The sequence below is a fragment of the Mustela nigripes genome, chromosome 5 (assembly GCF_022355385.1).
Source record: "Mustela nigripes isolate SB6536 chromosome 5, MUSNIG.SB6536, whole genome shotgun sequence".
NCBI classification, from domain to species: domain Eukaryota; kingdom Metazoa; phylum Chordata; class Mammalia; order Carnivora; family Mustelidae; genus Mustela; species Mustela nigripes.
The window spans coordinates 142,815,637-142,835,578 of NC_081561.1; the positions used below are offsets into that span (position 1 = coordinate 142,815,637).

Below are 19,942 nucleotides of genomic sequence, written 5' to 3' on the forward strand. Positions count from 1 at the left end.
AGCACCGGCCGTCCCCTTTAACCGCCTCCCCGCCCGGTGCCTGCACCTGTGTCGGCGGCCAGGAGGGCCCCTCCAGCTGCCCCCTGCGTGCTGAGTCCGTCCCGCTACCCCCCAGGCAGTGCTGTTGGGTCATGGCCATCTGGAACCCCAGAACCACGGCAGAGCATGGAGTGTGGGCACAGAGCAGTCTGTGGAAACACATAGCACAGGGAGCCAAACACTTTAATGGTTTTTTGGAGGCATAATTTAGTGATCTTACCTAAAGTGCCTTTTACTCTTTTGCAATCCAGTACAGAAAACTCAGCACCGAAGAATGAAGGAGATCCCTCCGTTCCCAGTCCCTGCCCTCCCCTGTGCCTCACATCCCCTCTGAATGATGATAGAATAAGGCTCACACTCAGCCGCACACCATTCTCACTTATATGTATCCTCTCCCTTACACTCACTCATGTACACTCACACACACACACACACACACACACACACACACACACACGCTCACACGAAAAGAAAATCAAAACCCACTAAAGCATTATGGGGGGACAAAAGATTTAAGAACATCTTCCTCCCCATCTGGCATTGAGACAAAACGCCCTGCCTTCCCAGCAGGGGCTCACCCCGCTTCGTCCCCAGGTCCCACTAAGGATGGCTGGCAGCATCCACCAGTCCCCAAGGGCCCCTCCGGGCGCTAACGTGTCTGGGGTCAGTCGCTCCGTTTCTGCTTGCTGTCGATGTTGCCGTAGGCAGAGCCCTTGTCGATTTCGGTCACACCAATCATCCATCGAACCCCCATAGAAGCTGCGGAAATGGGAAGAAATGGGAAGCACAGAGGTTAGGAGGAGCCCACGGGGGACCCCAGAGTGATCTGCGGGAAGAATGCTGAGATGCCAGCTGTCTGCAGACCCCAAGCAGCAGCCGAGATCTTGCCGGCTAATTTGGGGCCCTGCATGATCCCACTGTAGTTCTGGAGCACGGGTGTCGGACTAAGTGACATTAAAACAGAGTGAGGCTGTTCTGCTAGTGGGTTAATCTCTCCACACATCAAGGATGCTAAGCCTCCAGGGCATCAAAGCTTACTGAATTCCTCTGCCATGATGGCCTCCAAGACAAAGGATTCTTTTGCGAATGCAGGGCAGGAACTTACAAAACACCCTGCAGTGAAGCTGAGTAACTGACCAGGAGCATGGAGAGCGCAAGAGCCCGGATGTCTCCTTAGTGCTCGGCTCTGCTCTCGGGATAAGAATCAGAGCAGTGAATGGGGAAAGACCCCCTGCCTTCAGGTGCGATCAGCCCAAACACAGAGCACGAAAGACCCTCCTGAGTCCTGAGTGCCCAGCGAAGCTGGACAGCAGGGCCACGGTCACATGCTGCAGTCAGAGACGGCAGACTTGGTGAGCTCCTTCAGTGCAGGGAGTACATCTGAGCCCCCTGAGGAGCCCCGCACCAAGCACGTATCACACATTCTTCAGGCGTACATGGCTGAGATGGGGCCATTCCAGCGGGGCTGGCAGTGGAATGGGCTGCTTCTCCCAGGGGGTCCTACCACGTTTGCCTCTGGCTGCCGCACCTCAAAGACCAGCGACAGCGTGCAGGGAACCCTGGGGCCATGAAGAAATCAGAGCAGTCTGAGACCCCTGGCCAATGAAGCCAGTATGGGTTCACGCAAAAGTGCTCCCAGGTCGCTCTATTTGATGTTGTTGCGTGTGGCAGCCAACTTCTAGAAGCACACGCTCTTCCCCAGAGGGGCCGGCACCTGCTCTGAATGGCCAGGGCCCTTTGCCCGTTGCTGCTGGGCTCCAGGAAGGTTTTCCTGGGGAGGAGGAAGGAATGAGGACTGTGAGCAGTGCTGTCCGCAGAGCTCGCGTTCGGGGAGGGGCTCTGCGTGTGTTTGACCGTGAGGCCTGCAAGCTAGTTTTCCCGGTGCATCTGCAGGCTGTCCCTCCTGTTCTGAGGGGCTGAGACAGCTAGGGTGAGTTTACCCACCCCCGTTCTGCCTCCAGCTGTAACCCCCCCCCCCCATCAGATGCTCCTTTCGGCAGCATGGCTGGCGCGGGTCTCCTGCTCTTTACGCACCCACAAAGAAGACGAGGACGAAGCTGGCCAGGGTGAGGGAAGACCCGCTGCTGATCATGTTGATGAGAAACCGGAAGAAAGGGTAGAGCAGGAGGGAGGCCCAGAACAACCAGTTGACGAGCGTCCAGGGCCGCCGGGGGGGCACCATGGCTGTCTCCGGGAAGGTGCCCGTCCTGTAGTACTCCTCCTGGAAGGCATCCTGCGGACAGAGAGGCCACCCTGAGGCACTTTGCTCACGCATGACCCCGCGTTCGTGCAGGCCCTTCCCGAGGCACCGGGGCGGGGGGAGGCCATGTGAGCTGAGCAGAACCAGGGGCTCCATCACAGGCGCCTGATGAGCCTTCCCAATACCGAACTTGGCAGTCCCCTCCCCACAGTGACACGGCCCTGTCACTAGCCCTGGCGTGGCAGCTTGAGCTTCGGTGCCAGGCCAGCCCAGTTCCATCCTGGTCTGCTGCTCGGTGCTCCCCTGCCTCCAGTTGGGTGGCCGGCCTCTGAGGCCCAGCTCTGGTGGCCCAGATGCAGTACTGCCTGTTGCCCGCAACAGCCAGTGGAGAACGAACGGAGACACGGAGTCTGCCTTCAGTGAACGCCCACAGAACACGCTAGAACCCGGAGCCTCAGGCAGAGCCACGGGCTCACCTCTTGCACCTAAGCCACGACAGCACGGCCTGCCCAGTGGCTCTGTGCAGTAGTGCTGAGACCCCCGTCCCGTCTCCTCTGCTGCCCGACCTGAGGCGGAATACAGGAGCCCCCTTGGCGGTGGGCTCCGGGGACACCCGCGCCTGCGATGACCACGTGCGAGGTTTCATTCCTCGATGAGGTGCGGCAAGAGCCGAGCACGGACACGGCGGAGCTAACAAAATACCGTGACCGAGGGCGTGTGAACGAGGCCCCCTTCCCAATGATGCGATGGAGGAGTGAGGGGAGGGGTCTCGGCGCCCCGAGGCTGCCCGTGACCTGACACCTGGACCACCCGTGGCCGCAGCTAAGCCCACGGATGAGGGCACCATCGGTCCCCAAGTGTGTGTGTGTGTGTGTGTGTGTGTGAGACCGACGAGCCTGCGGGGGTCTCGGGCGGGCACGGCGTGCACCAGGGACCCCCAAGGCTGGGACTATGTACTGAGCACCGTCCAGCTGCTCTCGGGAGACCCCAGGCACTGCTTGGCGGCCGTGGGAGAGACGGACACTGCGGGGCCAGGTGACAGGCAACGGGGGCAGAGGGACCCGTCCCCGGGCACCGTGTGGACACGAGGGCCAGCGACTGGCAGCCACGGGGAGTCTGCCCGCTTCTAAATAACAGCAACGGACTGAAATATCCTGACAGCATCCTGGGGGCTGGCGGCGTGCGTGCGGAGCAAGACCCGTCTCCGGGTCACGCGGGGCCCCCGTCGGAGCCTGCTGATGTCCCGGCGGTCCCCACAGTTGAGTTTCCTGGAAAAGGAGCTTCTGTCTACCTGGAACTTACACCCGAGGTGCCAAACTTCCTTTAACACCCGAGAGCGATCTCGAAAATGCACCACACTTCCCCCTTCCCCGGTCAGCAGGAACTGAGAAAGACGTGTTTTTCTCCACTGAGGGTCATTATTAAAATGAATCCCAGAGCCTGTGGCCGAAGCAGACAACCTCAGGGGAAGCGACAATGACTTGTCCGAGGCCCAGAGCGAGGGCCCGAACTCTGTCGAGGCCTCCCGTTTTTACCTCCCTGCCATGAACCGGGGTGATTTTTCTCATCCCAGGCTGGGGCCACAGGAGCCCGATAACTCGATGACAGGGACGCTTTGGACTCCCGGATTCTCCATGCAGAAGCCTAATCTCCCGTGGGCTGGGCTCGGAGGCGGGGCCTCTCGCGAGCACGGAGCCCTCATGATTGGGGGTCGTGCCCTTGTCACAGGGACTTCAGGGAGCCCCCTTGCCCCGTCCACCACAGCAGCCCTGGTGGGGGCCCCCCTTCAGGCCCCTGATCGTCTGGCCTCTGGAGTGGTGAGAAGGAAATGCCCTCGGTATTGTGCGGGAGCCATCGCGAGCTTGGAAAACCCTTCGTTCTTGTGCTTGAAGAATGTCCTGCTGGCTGCGGCACCCCCAACAGAGCAGCGCCCAGCCGTGGCCCCCGTGGGCCCCACACACCCACAAGACAGCCTGGCCACTGCTTCCTTCACCAGGTTTTCCGTGGGTAATGGCGAATTCCCCATCCCTTCGGCAGACTTCAGACTGCCCACCGGAGGGGAAGTACGTAACTTGAATCGGGGATGAAATTCAGACTTGGTTCAAACCACGCGATGGGGTAACCGTGATGGCTCTGGGAAAAAGTGACGGGGGCACCGCCGTTGTCCCAAGGGATCACACGAGGACATGGACGGTTTCCCACGCCAACAGCCAGCAGCCGTCCCGGGTGCCGACAAGTCATGAACGTTGTGCCTTTTCCAGACGCTATGTTTGTTCTACTTCAACGTTGGCCCGGTTGTCGGAGCTGATGCCCTTCCTGTCTGAGACTGTCAAAATGGCCATGGTCGATAGTGGATCTCTTTTTATGTCCCTGTCTGAACAGAATGAAACGTTGCTATGTCCCTGTTGGGGCGCCCAGCACCCCTCCTGCATTTTGCTGACACTTGTCCGTGGAAGCAACACCGGGGAATCGGTGCCTTGAAGTCCCCAGCTCAACGTCGGCAGAACTGTCTTCCCACGCCATGTGTCTGAAAGACGCCGCCCTACCCAGAACTCCACTTTGGCAAGCACAGTGGGGCCCTGGGATTTCCGGTACGTAAAGCCCCAGACCCATCGAGGCTCCTGAGGGGACAGGGCTGCCCCAGGAACGACAGGATGCTGGAGTTTCTTCCCGTCTATCCACAGTTCCTCTGGGAGGCACCGCTGCCCCGTCCCGGGAGCTGCTCCGGGGTGGTCCCTCCGGGTTAAAGGTCAGCCTCCCGGGTCTGCTCACAGACACAGCCCTCAGAAGCGAGACAGGGCCTGTCCTCCCACACCTGGCTTTAGCTGCAAGCTGGGCAAACCACATCATTCTCTGGGCCTCAGTTTCCCCCTCACTAGCATAAGGGCTCTGCCCCAGATGGTCGTTTCGGGAAGCCCTTCCAAGCTGAACCCTATCATCTTAGTGCATACAGAGTTTAGAGGGAAACCTCTGGAGAGACTTTATCAGGAAGAAGTGCCTCTTCACTGAACGCCCGAGTGGTTCAGGTCACACGATGGTCACACTCTCCCGCCTGAACCCAGCAGAGAACAGGCCCACGGAGAAGAACCTGCTTTGGTTTGCTTTGCTAGGTTTGAGGCCCGCGTTTGTCAGATTTGTTCGTGGGCTTCTTTATGCAGCCTTTCCTTTCTGAGGCCTTAGTGCAATTTTCTGCTTGCTAATAGTGTGACGTGTCGTATGCCGCCCAGACGATTAAACCAGAGAACAGCACAAGAGAAAATGCCGCCTCGTGCGTGAAACCAGAGAAAATATATATCGTTTGCGTGTTTCCTCCAGGCCCAGGCCTGCAGCAGCACAGAAGCTTCCTAACTGGGAACCTGGTTTAAAAGCAGCTGCCGTGCATTTCCAAGCCTGCAGGCCATGGGTCAGAGGCGGCCTCCTAGGAATACGCATTTCTAGGCCTCCTCAGACCGACGGGGTGAACCTGTGAGGCTGAGGGACCTCCATGGTCCCCGCTCGGTGACAGACGGGCGGTCCCTGTGTACTCGTTGAAAGAGGAGCCTGGATGCCAGTCCCTGCCTATCCTGCAATCCATCCGGAAAAGGCCCCCCGATGGCCAGTTATTCGAATGGGCTTTTACAGGAACCATTGGAAAATCGCCTCCTTGGGAGCACAGGAGCCACTTCCTGCTGCGAGAGTGTCAGGATCTTGATCCCCCAAACCGAGCACAGTTCTGAGAAGTCTCTACTTCGTCCGATGGGGGGTCATCTGGAAGTCTCTGGGGCCAAGACACGTTCTCAAAGGAAGGATTAAAATGCTTCTCCCACTGGAGCAGACGCCCGTAGAGCTCTAGTGACGATCTTCTCTAGGGGAGTGGGGAGAGGCACACCCCCTCGTCCGTACCGATGGAATTCGGCAACAGGAAATCTGCATCCCACTCAACGTGCTCGATTCGAGGCCGGTTTGGCCTCAAAACATAGGATGAATCAGAAATAAGTCTCTGTGGGCAGAGATGCAGTCATAAAACGCCTTCCTCACTAGCTGGACACTGACCTTTTCTCCTTCCTGAGACGAAGCAGTGAGAGCCATAAGCACGTGAGCCCCTCTGCCCCTGCCCCTGCCCGTGCCGCCGAGGAGAGGAGCCGGTGGAGATAGGGCCCTGCTCGGAGGAAGGAAAGGTGGGGTGGGGACTGAGCCCAGCCGAGGCGGAGTCTTGCAAGCCTCCGTCTTGCCAGTGTGGACGGTTTTGAGACCTTCTGTCTTGCCTGGGTTGGGGGGCCTTTGAGACCCTACAGGCAGCCACCTTGTAGGCCCAGCAGCCATCGGGATCATACACGTTTCCTGAAAAGAACCCTCCAGACCCCAAGAGCCAGAGGCTACTTTTCCTACATAGACACGGGCTGTGAGGGGCCTCGCTTCCTGTTCTGTCCACTGCACCCTCCTCTCTTGCCATGAAGCCCCCTTAAACCCATTTTGCTCTATTCTTTTCCCCCCTTGCCACGCAGAGTGTCAGCCCCAGGGCAGTAACGAACCGGAGTGTGGGGTCTCACACGGACGGAGAAAGGCTCGTCGCCACTACCAGCTCCCAGAGGCCCCCATGGTGCACCCACGAAACAGGTCCTTGGATCCCGCAGAGCCTGCCCACCCCCAACCTCACTGCACTGACCTTCTCCTGGTAGAGCTTGTGGAGCCAGGCTGAACACTCGTCCTCGTCTTCTGGGACTTCTTCTAGAGGGATCCGCCTGCAAAGCAGAGAACAGCCAGCAGGGAGGAGACTGGTGCCAGACGCCATTGAGGCAAAGCACGAGAAAGCCTGTAGCGCTTTGCAAGGGAACCTGCACTGCGAGGAGAAGCGTGGGGAGCGGCACAGTCCTCCCTCCGGGCCGTGAGGGCACCGGCTTCCGTGGCCCCCGTGCTGTGGTTTTGGCTCTTCACGCCCCATGCCTGTGTGTGCTCTGGGGAAGAAGTTACCGGAGAGGCGGCCCTGTGGGTACGAGATCTCCCACGCTCCGGGCTCCCCCAAATACCTGGGGCCCAGCTGGCCACTGAGTAGAGCTCCTGCCGGGTGTCTAAGTGCTCAGGGGGCAAAGCCTCCTCTACCTCTGGGAGAAGGCCTGCCTCGGGAAGGCTGGTTTTCCTGCCCTCAAGTGCCTTCAACTGCAGAGTAAGGCAAACTGCCGACCGCAGCTTTAGGACACAGGCATGATTAGGACACTTCTTTCCTATTCAAAAGGGGGAATTCGGGTCCGCTCCAGCTAGAAGGCTGTTTAATCCAGGCTGTCAGTCCACCGAAACCTCTCTCCAGCCCCATGGTGACGACCAGCCCCTGAATTGACATCGTCCTGTGTTGCACTTCAGTATCTGTGAAGTCTTTTGAAAAAATAATCAGAATGTTCTAGAACACTTGGCTGGTTCCCCAAGAGCAGCCATGTCAGATCATCTTTGTTAGCCTTCTGGGAAGACAACCTAGTGCACAGGAAACCAGTACCGTCCCTCAGCCCCGTCGCGCGGGGTTTTATGCTCGAGTCCCCGCTGCGTTTGGCGGATGGCAGCATCTTTCGATCGCTTCCCACTCGTCTCGATGGCATTGCAGAAGCCCAGGGTGAGGCCCGTTCTGTAAGCTGATGCAACGGGCCAAGAGAACGGGTGTGTCTAATACCATGGGAAGTCTTTTCAGTAATGGCTTGGGATGTAACACAGAAGTAAGATAGCGCTGAAACGCTCTCCATTTGTTCCTAGACCTCCCTATAAATTACACACGCTCTTGTCTGTGTACATCTGTATATCGTAGACACATCCTCCAAGAAGAGGGGTCAGTATAATCATCTCTTCATACTCAGTCTCAAAGTAACTATAAAATGCTGTCTTCAGTCTGTCCAACCTGAGCTCTGTGATGAGTATGAATTGGTCTGAGGGAATCAGAAATTAGAGGCTTCCCTGATTACTGACATGAGCGCTGTGTGTCTTGAGCTCCTAATATAAATACAGTCTGTGAAGTTCACTTCATGACAGATGACAGACAAGAAAACACTAAACAGACTTCCCTGGAAAGAGGGCTGTAGGCCGTTTGTGATTTAATTACTTTGATGGGCTCTCTCTGTTTTGGAAAGGAAATGGAACCAACTTACCTGACATATAAATCGGCGTGATATTTCTTCCCATTTAGGACCCCCAACAGTGTTGGATTTTCATTATTTCTGAAATTGAGTGTACAGTCATATACAGCTGAAACTATAAAAAAATAAAACAAATACAAAGCAGTATATAGCGTGTGAACCCAATTTTGTTTCGCAGATACACATTGGAAAACAACAATGGGATGTGCTAACTGGCTATCTCAGGACGGCGGGGTGACGGGGTTCTGTCCTTTTTCATGCTTTTCTATACTGTCCAAATGCCCTACATTGAACACACATCACCTTTTGTAACCAGAAAAACACTGTAACTCAGTAACTGAGAAAAGAGTTATTACTGAGGTCGGAACAGCTTAAAGCAACCCTGCAGTGTCCCGTCTAGAAGTTCTCCAACAAGTACCGACATTTAGACAGAGTCAGACATGAGACCGGCCAGTCTAGAGCCTACTACCTGAGAATGTGTCTGAGTGGATGGTGGCATAAACATTTTATAAGCAATTTCTCCCCCTAGAGAAGTAAGATAGCTACAAAATTAGAATAAGACGCTGGAGACATCTTAAGGACTTGAACCACAGTCCACGGAACCGGAGCTGAGAAGCAAAGCAGAACACGTGAGGTCAGTGCCTCTGCCCAACGGTGAGCTGACCTGGCGGCCCGAGTTACGTCGGCGTGTACCGCGGGGCCGCGGGGCCTGGCCCGGGCTCCAGTGCGTGGAGGGTGGGAGTGTGTGAATGACCATGAGGGGACAGAAGTACAGCGTGGACACAGGATGACAGGACGGGACAGTGGGAAGAGCACGAGTTAGGAAGTCAGCCTGGTGCCTGTGGGACCCTCCCTTGGACGTGCCGCTCAGCCACCCTGAGCCTGGCTCCCTGGAGAAGGGGACACACGATCCCTTCCTTGCACGGCGGCTGAGCCGGCAGGAGTCTGCATGTCCCCCGGGGCCTGGCCCTCCGTGATAATAGATTGTGAGCCCCATACTTCACGGACAGCTCGGCCTACGGGCGGTTACTATTCACAGAGCGGGAGGGAGAGTGACAGCAGGGTCCTCTTGGTCTAGTTGGGGATATGAAGAACCAGATTCAAAAATCAGCCAGAAAACCACCACCCATTATCTTCAACCTGCTGCCTGGCTCTGGTGGGGTCTGCAGGAGGCCCACTGCCAGCTCGTTCGTCCTAGCTGAGGAGGGGCCGGGGTCTCCCTTGCTGGCTCGCAGGAATGCTGGGGGGTGGCTCCCAACCCCCGGCAAGCCAGACGACAGCCCCTTCCTCTCTTGGGACTGGAGGCTGGCTGTCTCTCGGTGGGGGAGGCGTCACTCTCCACGGACAGAGTGGGGCTGCTGGAGAGCAGCCTCGGTGTTCACCACGTTCTGTGGGCATTATAGGAAAAGGCACTTAGGCTGTATGCAGGTGGCCATGGGGTCACAGGTCTGAGAGTAAGAAAGGGACATGGAGCTGATGCGGTTCAGTGGGTTTCCAACGCCTCCCTCCAGACTGGCTCTTACACAGGAGCCTGATGTACACTACGGAAAGGGCCTATTTGGTCAATCAAGGACGGGTTGGGGCGCAGCCACAAGGGGTCCCCAGACGACCGCCTAGCAACTGATGATTTGCACGATTTCCTCCTTTGCCAGAGGGGCAAGCTCAAGAGGGGAGATAAAATAGCCCATCGCTAAATCCACCTGCCTGCAAAGCCCTTGAGGAGGGGAGCCCGAGCCCCAGCCTCTGAGCCCCAGACTCTGTGTCCTAGCCGAGCCACTCGGAACAAGTTCCTTAAATTCTCTCCAAGCCCCAACTTCCTCCTCTGTATACTGGAAATAAACAGTTTCCTTCATTAGATCTGGCCAGTACACTTTCGCCAGGCCCTATGGGGTGAGCTTGCGTTGGGGGCGAATCCGAAGTGCCCTTGGAGGGCAGCTCTTTATTTCGGGGCAGGGGGACACAGCCTACCCTGCTGCCTGGACTGCTGCAGCCTCGGGCCAAGCTCAGCCAGGGCCCGAAGCCAACGGGAAAAGCCGGACCCAGTAGCTGGGCACCCCCTGCAGGGCGCGCAGGTGAGGCGAGCAGGCTCAGTGGGGGCTCCGACCCACAGCCCACATCTGACCGTTACAGGCCAGGCCTCAGGCTGGGTCCTCTGTCCGTTTTCTCACTGAACCCTCCCTGCAGCTCTTACAAGCGACCGAGGTGGTGCGCCCAGGGTCCTGCAGCCCGCGGCGTGGGGAGCCAGCTCGGACCTGCTGGGCGGTGCAGGATGCAAGCGGCTGGAGGAGGGACAGGCGACAGGCGACCTCCACCCGGGTTGCTGGGACCACAGGGAGCTCAGTGACGGGCAGGTTCTATCTTTGGGGTGACTCCAGAGGGTGCATCCGGGGCTCCGCAGGCAGACAGCTGGGAGGCCGAGCGGAGGGAGCGAGCGGCCTCATTGCCGAAGCCCCGGCGAGGGGTGTGCGGGGGTGCGGAGGACTAGCGGGGTGATGTCTGGGCAGGAGACAGCCGGGTCAGCTCGCGGACCGCGGGCGGGAGGGCGGGGCGGGGGTGTCTCGGCGCACCTGCCCTGCTACCCAGCAGCTTCACGGCCACGGGCTCGGGCGCCCAGAGGAGGCGGATTTGCACGTGGTCGCCCGGCGGGGCAGCGCCGCAGGAGACCCCTCGCCCGCCACTCCGATCCCTTGGCTCACAAGAGGGAGAGGAGACCTGGGGGCCCAAAGACAGACGACCGTGCTCAAAGAGAGGCTGCTTGACCATCCCGGGACTCCCGCCAAGGTGGCGCCTGGCCCGGGGTGGGGGGGGGGGGGGCGGGAAGACATGGGGACACCCGTGTGACCTCGGAGCTGCCTCCAACCCAAGGCCCGCCGCCCTGCCGGCCTCGCCTCGCGGGGTCAGAGGAGGAGGGGCAAAGCAGGTGCGGCCAGAGGGAAGAGCCCGCTTTCTGACTCTCTCCCAGGGTGATTCGGGGTCAGCCGGCGCAGATGGTAAGGTCACAGAGTTCGTCAGCTGGAGGCAGCCGGTGCCAAGAGATGGGCAAGAAATACCAGACAAAGCAAAAGGACGCCAAACCCCTGGGCTAACGAGGTGTGGGGTCAGGCTGAACCCAGGGGTGGGCCCCGGTGAAGAGGGACCCAGGGATTCCCCAAGGTCACCACAGCCTTGCAGTTCCGGTGCTGAGCAGTAGAGGGCAGTGTTTGCTCAGCGTGCTTGGGTGGGGGGGGTGTGCCCGGGGGAGAGTGTGTGAGCCAGAGACAGAGACAGAGAGCAGGCAGCAGCCTGGATCCTGGCTAGCCATCCTCCACCCCCGTCTAGCTACCGGCCACCATCATGGGGACGCGCTGCCCGAGGTGCTGGGGTTGGGGCTCCTCGCTGCGGGGGGCGGCGGACACCGGGATCTTCCTTACCTACATTTCTCAAACTCCTCACGGTGATGGCGAAGCCTTTGGTGCGAGGCAGCAGGTGGTACTTGAGGCTGGGCAGCCCCTTGGCTTGGGCCACCTGCATGCTGATCTGGTGCTTCTTCTCCGTGAACCGAGTGCCCTCACAGTGAATCAGGAACTGGAAGGAACAGCGCAAAGGTCACGCACGGCCCTCGGTCCCCGCCGCGGCCCTGGGTCACGCTCCGTCCATCATCCACCCCAGTCACACGCGGTCCCACAGGAGCCCTTATGGCCAGAGCAGGCCTGGGCCCCGCAGCTACGGCCGCCCCCCACCTCGGGGTGGGGCCTGGAGGCTGGGCCTCCTCCTACAGGAGCTGACCGTGGAGGATCGTAGAGGAGTGAGCGGGGTGTGTGTGAGCAGGACAAGAGCCTCTGAGTGTGAGTGTGACAGGAGCATCCTGAGTGCGTGTGCAACAAGCGTGTTCTGAGGACTGTTTCTGCCCCCGTTAGTTCAAAGAGCCGGACGGGGTAGCGTGGGTCGGTGCGGCCGGCCAGGCGGGCAGGTCACAGGACGGGTGTGGGGCCCGCCCGGCTGCTCACGCGGGACTGCTTCGGGGCCGGGCGCGTGGCTGCTCGGGGTGTGACGTACAAAATACTTCTCGGGGTAATCCCGGAGGTGCAGCAAGCTCTGTGAGACGGTCTTGCGGTCCTGCTCCCACTTGCGCGTGCAGAAGACCATCTCCGTGAAGTACCACATCCAGCCAATGATCGGGACGTAGGCCAGCTCCTTCTTGGCCAGGACTTTGGAGCCCTGAAACAGAGATGGGGGCCCACGGTGATTCATGGAGATGTTACCAGAAAAAGAGCAGCGGACATGCTGTCCAGAGGCCTAGCAGGATGGTTCCAGAGCACAGGGAAGCAAGAAGCCACTGACCCTGGAGCCTCTGCCCCGTCAACCAGAGGCCAAGGTTGTGCGAAGTCTGCACAGCAGGGGGGAGGGGAGAGGGCCTTCGTTGGGGGCGGGGGGGGGTAGGCATCGGGGCGGCGTTGGGAACAATGAAAGACACTGAAGGATCTCAGAGATGCTCGGGTCATTTTCCAAGCCGGTCTGGCAGTTTTAACACCGAACTCTCTCCGGCTCTCAGTCCTCGGCCACACTGGATCCCGCCGGCTGGGCGGACATCATTCTCCTTTCACAGACTAGCTAATGGGGTCTGGAGGGTTCTCTGGGTCGTGGCGCTGCAAAATGGGGGAGCCTGGTTGAGCGGAGGCCCCCAGATCATGGTGGAGGGTCTCCACCTGTCCCCTCCCTGACTCATCTCCAAGGCTGGCAGTGCGGCTGGGACGTCCACCTGAGACTGCCCGAGGCTGACTTCACGACGCAAGGACCTGGCCCACCCACAGGCTGGCCCCTGGGGCTGCTCGGCGCAGGCCGCCACCTAGCTGGGCCAGGCTTCACGGTCTGCACCGGCCTGGAGGAGAGCAGGGATCGGGGTGTCGGGGGATGGGGCACAGTGGGGAGACAGAAAAACCACTTTTCATCTAGTGGGTTGGATTCTATATTTTTCACCCTTAATTTTGGAATTGGTCAAGATACTCTCTGAGATGGCTGTCCTTGATCGACGGCACAGGTGACAGAGGCAGTGATCTGGACGGTCAGGCAGGCTTAGCGGTGCTCTTGGTGACAACTGTCTAGTTTTGCCCTGAACCTAGGAGGCCTGTCACGTCCGCAACCACGACGCAGCTGCAGCTCGGTGAAGAGCGATGGGCCGTAGCCGCCCACCCACCTGCGCAGGCTGGGGAAGCCATGAACAGCTACTCGCTCCCTCTACGTTACAAACCCAACAGTAAACCTCTTCCCCCGCGCGGGAAAGACAGCTTTCAGTTAGTGTCTCCGAGTCTGGATGGGTTTTGTTTTTGTTAGTCCCACAGACCCAACATGCAAGTCCTCTCTCGAAGAGAACCAAGCAGTCAAAGCCGGGGCCTGCCCCCAGAGGACCTCGAGGCCAGTCCCAGCGGGTCCGAGAACTCGCTGGCGGTACCGGTGCGGGGAGGGCTTCCTGTGTGCCAGGCACGGGCGATGCATGTATATAAATCCTATTCCATTTGATATCCAAAGGCATAGACATCCTCCCTCCCCCCATTTTATAGAAAATCAAACCAAAGCTCAGAGACATTGAGTAACTTGCCCGGAACTACAGAGCCAACAGCTGGGGAAGCAGAGACTTTAGGCCACGAGGCCTGCCGCAGGGCACAGTCCGTGAGAAACGTTCTGCCCACCAAAGCGCGGGGCCAGACACGCAGAGCCGCCTACCCCACAGCCACTGTCCCCTCCTCTTTCGTTTACAGCCTCAGTTCTGTTCCAAAGGCAACATGTTCAGGCTGTGGGTGTGACCATGAGGGACGTCACCTCAGCCTGGTGTCCCTGGGGCCCCTTAGCTGAGTGTGGGCCTCTGACCCAGTGCTCCTGAGGTGGCTCAGGGCTCTGCTACGGTGCAGGTGTTCTGGGGCTTCTGGGAAGACTTTGCTCCGTGACAGAAAGAGAGAAGGCCAGGAGGCCTGGCCATTTTTTCTGTCATGAACATGGTGGCAGAGTGTGTCACTGCTTTGACATCACATGTTGACCCTGGGATAACAGGCTAGAAATGCCGAGGCCATTGGAGCTGCTGCGCCAACCCAGGATGCGTCTGGCTACAGCCCGGCGATGGGTCGAATGGCTTCATGGCCAAACCATGGGGTTTCTGCACACCTTGAGCGAATGAGGGCCTGTGACAGAGATCAGTCACTTCACGGGTAAAAATCTCTCCTACAGTCGGCTTTTTCCTTCTCAACATGCAGTTACTTTAAATCCTAAAAGCATGAACTAATTATCCTGACCGGTGCTTTCTTGCGCTATAAATGAGAAGGAAGTGCCTGTCACTCAGAGCACAAAACCAAACTGCCTTGGGAATCCCCAGTCTGCCCAGAGGAGCATTTAAAAGCTGATCAGCGTGTGTCCACTGCCAGGTTTCAGGTCGTGGGAGGCCCCGGAGGCCTTCCCTCGCCCCGCTCCTCTTGTCAGCGGGGATGTTCTCAGGCTCTCTGCTTCCGTGCTTCCATGAACTCCCTACTCTCGGCCTGTGAGATGAAAAAAGATAGAAAATCCTCACCAGTGAACTAAACTTACCTCCTTGGCTGGTTAGGACTGTGTACAAAAATTACATATTCCTGAACTCGTTCCAAAAATACTTTGCAATGACATGAAGGGATTCTAAAAGATCTGTTCTATAACCAAGAAGGAAATCAGGTCCTGTAAGGTCGCAGCCACGGGTCTAGGAAGGTGAGTAGCCTCATGTGGTCCATCCTAGCTGTCTGGTGGGGAAAGCACTCTCAGGGGGTATTTCCTATTAATGGAATAATCCCACCAGCCCCCAGTGGGTCTTAGCGGTTAGTCTTTGATAACCCACTGCTAAGAGGAAATGGAACTTTGACAGTGATGTGGGATCTATGTGTAGACCAAAGAGATGAGCTTGGAGCCTACATGTCCATCGCTGTTGAACTGTGTGGGAGAGAGCGCTGCAGATCACCTAAGCGCCCCACAGTAGAAGAGCTCACTGAGTTATGTACAGTCTGAATGACAGACTGTATGCACAGTGCGTATGTGATATTACAGAGCCGTTACTGTGCCCTGTGAGCCAAAGCAGCTTCCCCACCTGTTTTTATAAATAAAGTTTTATTGGAACACAACCACACTCTCTTGCGTACCCACTGCCCGTGGCTGCTTTCACAGCGCAACAGCTGAGTCGAACAGTTGTGACAGAGGCAATATGGCCCACCAAGCCGAAAATATTCACTACCCTACTGGTTACAAAGTTTGTTAACCTTTGATTTAGAGCCACTAAAATTTATTTCCAATGAATATTTAATCACTGGGGAAAATGCTTATTATATAATACTAAATTTTTAAAAGGTCTGGAATCAAAGCTCAGTCTAGAGTCTGATTATGACTACAGGAAAACAGGAAAATAACAGTAGCTATAGGTGAGCAGTCAAATCAGAAGGGATTTTGTTGTTGTTGTTTTATTAGATTTTCCTGTTTTTTATCATCAAAATGTTTTGCAGTGCTCCTCTAACAATGCCCCTTTTAAGAAGTGGTTGACATCAGCACATTTCAACCATTTGCTTCTGGAACGTAAGTGAGACTAGATCAAAATAGCCCATTCGATGAAGATCAAAAGGAACAGAGGAGATATTTCTGTTTCTATGTTGAATTAATACATCTTTCAACCTTAAAGTTTGGGATGTTCTCATTAGGCCTAACCCTTGATGTCAACTATGGTTATTTGTTTTAAGATATGTTTTAAAATATTAAGGTAGAAACTTTTGCCTTTCAAATCAAAGGTCATTTATTTGATCTCCTTCCCTCAGCAGGGATAACAGGATTTGGAAAGCTTTGGAATCAGTCCTTACTTTGATCAGGCTCTACCATGGCCCAGCTGTGTGACTTTGGTCCAGAGACTTAACCTTCTTGGGCCTCAATTTTCCACAGCTGTATTATGAGGAAAGGAATACTTACCTCAAAGTGTTGCTTGAAGATTTAATAACATATGGAAACGTATACAAAGGTGTTGAGTTGAGGACCTGACAACAGGTGTTCGATGTATAGCTGTTATTACCACCACAGAGTAAGAACAGAGGCTAAACGTCCTTCTCAATTCAACCTATTTCCTAACCTATGCTTTAGCATATGGTAGCAATCTGCAGGAATTCCAGCACTCCCTGATAGCGGTGTGCTGAGAGAGTCACAGGGGTTCCCTCATTTAAGACCAAGAGACTAGAAACTTACTACTCCAATATGCTTACATTCCTCCAGAAAATATGCCATCGATAGCATGACCATCCCAGGCTAAGCAAAGGTTTCTATGTGTGGACGGTAATGCCTTCAGGAAATAATGTATAAAAACAATTATCAGTTTCATTTATTCTGGATTTATTTTGAGGGTAGATCTGAGAGGATTTACTGGGAAGATTTGTTTTCATTAGTCCCACAGACCCAAAATGCAAATTCTGGATTTATTCTGAGGGTAGATCTGAGAGAGTTTGATTTACCACAAGCCCATGTAGACATTAGCACGTCTGGAAAATAAAAAATTTTCATAGGAAATACAACTTCCTATGAGGAACCCACAACAGCAAGAGCTTGGCCATTTCTGGTAGTTGAAGGGCATCACTGACATGATTCACATTAGTGTGTGTGTGTGTGTGTGTGTGTGTGTGTGTGTGTGTGTGGTGTGTTTGTGAGAGAGGGAGTAGGTGTGTATGAGAGATTGTGTGAGAGAACGAGTATGTGTGGGTGAGAGGGGTGTGTGTATGAGAGAGATTGTGAGAGTGAGTGAGTGTGTGTGAGAGAGAGACTGTGCGAGAGAGTATGTGGGAGAGAGTGTGTATAAGTAGGTGTGTGAGAGAGAGACTATGTGTTTGTAGAGCATGTGTGAGTGTTTATGTGAGAGAGTGTGTGTGTGAGGGAGAGTATGTGTGTGTGAGAGACTGTGGAGAGGGTGTGTGTGAGAGAGTATGTGTGAAAGAGATTGTGTGTGTGGAGAGAGAGACTATGTGAGAGTGTGTGTGAGATAGTGTGTGGGGGGGAGTGTGTATGTGTGAGACTGTGTGTGTAGAAAGACCATGTGTGTAGAGAGACTGCGTGTGTATAGAGACACTGTGTGTGTGAGAGAGAGAGAGGGTGTGTGTGTGTGAGAGAGAGAGAGGGAGAGCAGTCTTACACAGCTGCCCAGTCAATCTAGCTGAGCAGCCCATAAGTGCAGTTGGGACCACCCAGTTGCTCAGGGAAACAGCACACCCTGTGACCCCTCTGACACCCCATGAACCTCTTCAATGCCTCCAGCCAACTGGTCAACCCCTGTGCAGAGACCACGTGGTGCTAGAAAGAACTGTTCTGAAGATGCATTGAGATCCAGTAATTCCGACCCTGAGATGATGTGGCTCTCGCCTCACTTGTGTCAGCTTCACAGCCTCCGTGATGAAAAATGAGCAGAACTGGGACTTTCTAGTTAAGGTTTTTCTCTAATAGGCCCCCTGCCAGCTACTAAGATGAAAATGTTTAGCGTTAAAGCTGAGTTCGTAGGACAGTTGGAGCTGGTAGGGCATCCTGCGCAGCCACCTTTCTGTGATGCTCCCGCCTCCTCTGACAGCTCCGGAGGTGCCGGCAGAAAACACAGTTAGGGACTAACATTCACCAGTAGGATGGTCCCTGGTCAACATGCTGCTGGCACAAATACCTCCTTCTGGCTTCCGAACACATGGCCATTCCTGAAGGTTTATCGGTACGGTCACAGTGCGTCATTTGGATTCACCCAAGATCATTGATTTCTACTAAATATAAAATGCCTGCATGGGGTCTTTTCATGGCACTTGGAAAGCAGATTAAAACATCCACATTTTACCCTTTGAATTTTTCTCCCCCATGAGCTGGGCCCCATCAGTGCAGAGGACTAGCCAGTCAGCCAACAGTTCAGCCTCTTTTTTGATGTGTGACATGTGAACTTTAACCTCAAAACTGTTCTGCCCGTGCAACAAGTGTCTGTTAAATACCTCCTTTGTGCCAGGCCCTGGTTCGGGTGGGGACGCCACGATGAAGGTGAATATTCATGGCCTTGGGACGCTCAAAGTCTAGTGGGAGGAGAGAAACAGAAAGCTACCAATGCCGTGTTACTTCTGCCCCTGAAACCTGTAAGCTGTTGAACAGACATGGTCTGTGGCCAAGGAGGTGGGTCCAAGTCTGGAAAAGACAGGGCCGGAGTGTGTCTCTGAAGTGGAGTCCCTCACCACAGTAAAAGGCAGGGGTAAGACGGAGCTCAGAATCACGAGCCATGTGTGCGCGTGTGTGCGCACGCCATCTGTGCCCACGAGAGTAACATACAGGTGGCCTAATTCTGCTTGCGTCACTCTCTCACTGTCTATCTCCCTTCTCTGATGCCAAAAAAGAAAGTGCTGGGGACCTTATGCTCCCAGAAAAACCTCCAGAGTATCAGAAAACAAAACGAGCGCGGTGCCACAATTAGTCACGGCCACAGGGGAAATGCTTAAGACAAGCATGAAACAAAACCACTCTCGGAGGATTCATCTCTCTCCGCCTGGGAACGAACGTGGACCATTTATGGAGGTGGAGCAGAGCCCTCCCAGCTCCCCGGCCCTGATCGCCACTTCCCCCACCCAAGTCTCCATCCCCTGACCAAACCCAAACGCCTCTTAATTTGCCTGGTGTGCAGATCTGGAGTGGGGAAAGGGCATCTGGGGACAAAGGAAACTCTTAAACATTGGGAACTTGTCACACTTGACTCTGCTCAGCACGGTCAGAGCTCCTGATAAAACAGATGAGAAAGGAGGCAATGTCCACTTCCCCCTTCCTGAGCACAGATCCTGGAGTCCCCTTCCCAGCTTCTGTCCGAATGGCCAGCCTGAGTCCTTCCCGGGGTGACCTTAGGCCTGGGCAGAGGGAGAGACAGAGCAGAAGGCATTCCAGGGGCGGGGCTGGGAGACCAGGGCCCTGCAAGAGCAGAAGGTAACAGAGCTACTGCCAGCACCTTGTGGCCAGCGGGTGTTTGCTAAGCAGTGGAAGGAAGCCCAGGGAGACAGGGAAATGGGAGCGCCCTGGGCATGTTAGCAGATGGGCTGTGACAAAGAGGGAGCAGTTACTGGTGACCCTGCGGAGTCAGAGCTGGTTCCAGGCTCTGAAGGTCGGCTGCGGCCTGCAGGAGAGTAGGGAGGAAACCCGATGCTATTGCTGCTTTAAGCAAGTCTGGATTTACAATCCGTTGGTGTAATCCAACCCTGGCTTGTTAAAGACATTGCCAGAAGATCCTGCTTCGTGAAAAAGACCAGGGCGCCTGGGCGGCTTCGTCAGTTAAGCGTCCAGCTCCGGATTCCAGCTCAGGCTGGGAACTCACGGTCCTGGGACGGAGCCCCACACTGGGAGGGAGTCTGATGGTTCCTTTCCCTCTGCTCCTTCTTGCACACGCGCTCTCTCAAATAAATAAATAAAAGCTTACAAAAAATTAAAAACACCTTGGTGTGTCTAACTCAGCACTACACTTTAAAACTAGAGCGCACACCAGCATCTCCAGGGATCTGTTCGGTTACGAACTCAGGACGCTGCTGTACTTCCATGGAGCTACTGACCCCTTTCCTCGGCCGGTGCTGCACCCGGCTGCCGGGTCTGTAAGGCG

The 19,942-nt window shown here is 55.8% G+C and overlaps 1 protein-coding gene across 3 annotated transcripts in view; it reads right to left on the reverse strand.

Moving 5' to 3' along the window:
* Window positions 1-204: 204 nt before the first annotated feature.
* AGPAT4 (1-acylglycerol-3-phosphate O-acyltransferase 4) overlaps window positions 205-19,942 on the reverse strand; it is a 117,418-nt gene continuing 97,680 nt past the window's right edge. For all 3 annotated transcript variants that reach the window (XM_059401395.1, XM_059401394.1, XM_059401393.1), the window contains exons 4-9: window positions 12,370-12,531; window positions 11,745-11,898; window positions 8,347-8,449; window positions 6,885-6,960; window positions 2,074-2,272; window positions 205-798 (exon numbers count right to left, since the gene is read on the reverse strand). In XM_059401395.1, the coding sequence (XP_059257378.1) occupies window positions 704-798; window positions 2,074-2,272; window positions 6,885-6,960; window positions 8,347-8,449; window positions 11,745-11,898; window positions 12,370-12,531 (789 nt within the window). In that variant the 3' untranslated portion in view covers window positions 205-703. The remainder of the gene's footprint in view (window positions 799-2,073; window positions 2,273-6,884; window positions 6,961-8,346; window positions 8,450-11,744; window positions 11,899-12,369; window positions 12,532-19,942) is intronic.